The sequence below is a fragment of the Setaria italica genome, chromosome VIII (assembly GCF_000263155.2).
Source record: "Setaria italica strain Yugu1 chromosome VIII, Setaria_italica_v2.0, whole genome shotgun sequence".
In the NCBI taxonomy this organism is placed as follows: Eukaryota; Viridiplantae; Streptophyta; class Magnoliopsida; order Poales; family Poaceae; genus Setaria; species Setaria italica.
In genome coordinates this window covers 40,003,238-40,007,855 of record NC_028457.1, presented here as the reverse complement: position 1 = coordinate 40,007,855, position 4,618 = coordinate 40,003,238, and the positions used below count along the sequence as shown (strand labels likewise).

General features: G+C 51.0%; 1 protein-coding gene across 1 annotated transcript; it reads left to right on the top strand.

Moving 5' to 3' along the window:
- Nucleotides 1-974: 974 nt before the first annotated feature.
- On the top strand, nucleotides 975-4,330 carry LOC101756054. The gene is made up of 2 exons (XM_004980858.4): nucleotides 975-2,383; nucleotides 3,971-4,330. Exons 1-2 carry the CDS (start codon nucleotides 1,044-1,046, stop codon nucleotides 4,080-4,082), a joined length of 1,452 nt encoding a protein of 483 aa, XP_004980915.1. The 5' UTR covers nucleotides 975-1,043; the 3' UTR covers nucleotides 4,083-4,330.
- The last annotated feature ends 288 nt before the right edge of the window (nucleotides 4,331-4,618 follow it).

Genomic DNA, 4,618 nt, shown 5'->3' with positions numbered 1-4,618 from the left:
TTATTCTTTTCCTGGCATCGAGCCGTTTTTGATGATGTTGTTGTTGTTTCATAGCGCCGCCCCTTGGGACTTCGTCCTGCCGCTGGCGTCGAAGAAGGCGCTACGGGTGTCATCCACCTCCGCGGGGCGAGCCGCGACCCCACCGGCAGCGAGCGGCGGCGTCGCTGGGGAGACCGTGGAGCTTACCGCGAAGGCAGCCCCTCCGGCGGCAACCGGGGGAAGGGTGCCGCAGCCAGGCATAGGGTAGGGTCCGACCCCTGCTCCGCCTTCAGCCTTTGCGGCCGACCCTGCGGGACAAGGTGTTGCCCCCAAGGTTCGGCTAGCGAGGTGATAGACCTCAACGATGAGGCAGAGGGGGAGCCCGCGGGGGAGGCATTGGCCGCGGAGGGGGCTCCGACGGTGACGGCGGAGATGGCGGCGGAGGAGATGGGGGCAGTTGCCCTACTGGCTGCGACGGAGATGGCGGCGGCGGAGGAGGAGGGAACGTCCCCCCCTCCCCTTGGCCGCGACGGGGACAACGGCGGTGGTGGAGGCAGGGACGCCTGCCCTGGCGGCCACGATGGAGGCGGGGACGTCTGCCCCAGCAGCCGCGACGGAGGCCGCGGTGGCGGCAGGAATGGGAACGCCCGCTCCGGCGGCCGCTAGAGCGCACAACTATTGTAACTAGCATACACCACCACTGGCGGCATTGGGCAACAAAAGCACAGAAGCTTCGCATGTCCTACGTGGCAGGCCCTCATTGGCTGCACACCTGCTTGCCACGCTCATCAACAGGCTTGACGTTGCTCTAATCCCAAACGTAGAAAAGTACACACTCAATTCAAAGGGAATACACCAATTTGACCTGTCGTTGCTCCGAATTTGAACAGAAGCATAAGAATTTGCATCTCTGTCTCGAAGCAAAGGATACGATGGTAATTTTGGAGGACAGGAATATAGCTGAGGGGGAGCGGCGGATACGGTAGGTGGCGTCGGTCCACTTTCCTCATCCCCTTCCTTCCCCACAGCAGCCGCCGGCGAGAGGAACCCTAGATCCCAACTCCATGGATCCATTCCCGTCGATTCCCGCCCGCCCCTCCTGGATAATCCTCGACCGCTTCATCCACCGCACCGACCGGGACGTGGAGGACGAAGCGGACGGCACAGCGTCGGAGATCTCCTACACCTGCACCGACAGGCCCATCCGCGCCTCCATCCGGGTCGCCGACTCTCCCGCGGTGTCCCGCCTGTACCTCGACTGGCCGAGCCGGCCGGAGTTCGGAGGCCGCCTGCGGGAGCCACGCGTGATCGCCGCCCACAACCACTCCATCCTCTTCAGGGCAATCGTGCCCCTGGAGGATCCAATGTTCTGCAAGGACACCGCCAGCTTCCCCGTCGACATGTTCGTCTACTCGGCCTTCTCGTCGCCTCCGTCGCTCCATCGGCTTCGCACTTGTTTCACCGGTGGCGTCAGCACCCCCGATGAGGACATTTACTTCAAGCCGTACCAGCGCTGCCAGCAGAGAATCATGGCGGAGAAACATATTGGCCTCCTGTGCCACGGCAGCAAAGGCGGGTTCACGGTCGTGGATTTCACCAACTTCGGCCTAGAGGGCGAGCTCTGCCTGCTGCACCACCCTGCACTTCCTGCTTCTGCCTCGCACAAGAACACTGAAGAAGAAGAAGCAGACTGGATGATTAAGAAGGTGCGGTTACCCCCGGGCCCCAGGGTTCGCCGTTGGATCACTGACGCCATCATCCCCCTCCATGGACGCTACTTGTGCTGGGTTGACAACTACCAGGGCATACTTGTTGTTGACGTCCTCCGGGCCAGTGACAAGAACACCACAGATGAGCTGCTCCATTACATCCCGCTGCCTCACGAAGCTTTGCAATCTGACCGCTCACATCCCGATGGAGACTGCCCTGACAAAGCTCGGTGTGTCTGCGTCACTGCTGATTTCACGCTCAAACTCGTCTGTGTTACCACCGGTAAAGCCAACCGAGCGCGATCTCCTTTCACAATAAGATCATGGACATTTCCATGGAAATTTCCTCACGTCTTCCCAAGTGGGCGATGGTACAGAGGTCACACCATGGAGGCAGCCGAGTTCTGGGGTCTTTACAATGGCCAGAGCCTTCCACAGGTGAAGCCTATGTATCCTCTGGTTAGCTTGGTAAATCCAGATGAATTCTGCTTCCTGTTGAAGGAGGACCACACCACTTACTGGATAATTGAAGTCGACATGGGGAACAAGATGCTCAAGTCATCTGCCATCTATATCAATGAAGAGGAAGAAGGGTGCACCACTGACAGGCCTAGGGCTCGCAGGATCGTCTTTGATGGACACTCCTTCATCCCTAGCGGACTCTCCGATTACCTGGGCATGGATGCCATCAAAAGGTAACTTTACATCTTCTTTACTTGCATTGTGCCATTTGTTTATGCCTTATTGTGGCGTATCGTTTGTACACTTCCAGTTTAATTTTAAACTATTTTTACTAAATTTATCGTGTTTAGCAGCCTCTAGTGCATTTTTTTGTACATTTTGAAGCATGAAGAGGACACGATGGGGATGTAGTGTAGGCGATTAGCATATTGGTATTGTACATTGTATGTATGTCCTCTAGGATTGAATGTTGCCCCTCAAGTAATTTTTATCCCATCAATCTTATCTGGAGTAAATTCAGACAGTCCGACTATCGTCTAGTGGCTAATCGTTGTGATTTGGCAACACATGATATTAACTAATCAATGTTTTAGGCCCTACTTTAATCCTTCATACTCTTTATGCTGGAAAGAAACCTTTCTTGCTTATTTTAGCCCGTGCATTTTGTCATCAAGGATTTTATAACCTTCAGGTGCAAACTTGTGATGACATAAGAAACACAAGGTAAATATAGCAACACATAAAGAAGCTTGATTTTATGAAGTTGTCAACTGGGCCAGCTGACCGAAGGCTGAGGGAAATGAATTGAATTTCTAACACTTAGCGCCCTAGAACTTGTACGGCCACTTTTAGGGTTAGGAAAGTGGAACATCTATTCTATGTGCCACCCTCAATGTGTAGAAATTCCATTGGGTGGTATATAGAGTGGTCGTCATATTCTTTCATACACAAGTACGTTGTTGATACAATCTTAGTTTTTGGGAAATTTTGCCATGGGAACTTCGTGATTAGGTTTTTGCTCAACACATTGACGACGTTGATTTTTACTGCTGTGCACTCTCAATGTGTGTAAACTTGCTGAGGACATAATTTAGTGTCTTTTGGCAAATGTTCAAAAAACAATGATCTTTGCCAAAAGACACTAGATTGTGCCCCCAGAAAATATTCACACATTTGGGAGTCTGCAGCAGCAAAAATCAACTTTTTTTATGTCTTTGAGCAAACAATCTCTAAGCCGTAGTATCCTGTGGCAAAATTTGCCTAGCTTTTTATATCATCTATATAGGTGAATCATAAAAGACTCTGATTTAAGACAGCATTGTATGATTTGGATAACCCGGCAGTAACATTTATACTTGTATGTCCAAAGTGAAAAATATTTATTAGACTCATGCTAGACTACTTTGAAAATTTATTGTTTTATCAGCTGGATGCTGCTCTTAGATTGTCGAAGCACTCTCATATCATCATTAAGCAGTTCGAGTGTACCTGGTATACTTATACCCCCCATGTGCTAAGTTAGAATTATATTGTCTAAATCTATGTGATAAATTATGCTTAACTATTTTCTTCTGCGGTGAATAATCCAACCACATAATCATGTCCACCGAGTTAATAAACGGCAGCTGAATCGGATCTCTGTCTGATTAACCCACAAGAACCCAGCAGGCAGCTATCTCAGAAAGATACATCCCGTTATATATTGTTATTGCTGTGAATTAATGAACTAGTGCTTGTTGTCTACCTTTTTCTTTTTCATGTGATCAGGAACTAGTTGCGTTGCGGGATTTGCCTTGTGACTATTTCTTCTTTTTGTGCAGTTGGGAACTAAGTGAAATGATGCAGAAGGCAAAGCAGTGCAGGGTGGCGCAAAAGAAGGGTCAATTGGAAGTGGAGCAAGCAGAATCGAAGGCAGCCAAATGCCGTGCTTGAGCATGGGTTGGTGGTGACAGTCGAGGAAGTGATCTGCCGCTGAATCGAGGAAGTGGTCTGCTGCTGAATCGAGGAAGTGACAAACTATAGCCTTACAATTATTTCAAGTAGTATATTATTGCCAATGGCTTATGTTTGGTGTGATCGACTTTGAACACCTCTACAGGCCACAGCCCATAGTGGTGGTCTTCCACGTTCATTCTCTATGGAGATTTTCTGGAGGCTATTATGCATCTTTATATGTAATATGTGTTAGATTGATCTCTTTCCCGATTGGCCCAAAGGCCAATCAGGACCTTGATCTGCGCCCTGATCGGGGGCGCTCACCCTATCAATGGGTGGTGGGCCCCTGTCGTGCTGCGCTATATAAACAGGGTGGGGGACCCGGCTCGGCTCACGAGGTTCGCCGCAGCCAGCCGCCCCCACCGACACACCTACCGATCTAGGTTGCGCAGTAGCGGCGGGAAGCACCACCGCCACCTCACCGGCGACCGGACTACACTGCGCGTCGCTGCCTTGCGCAGACTACACCAACA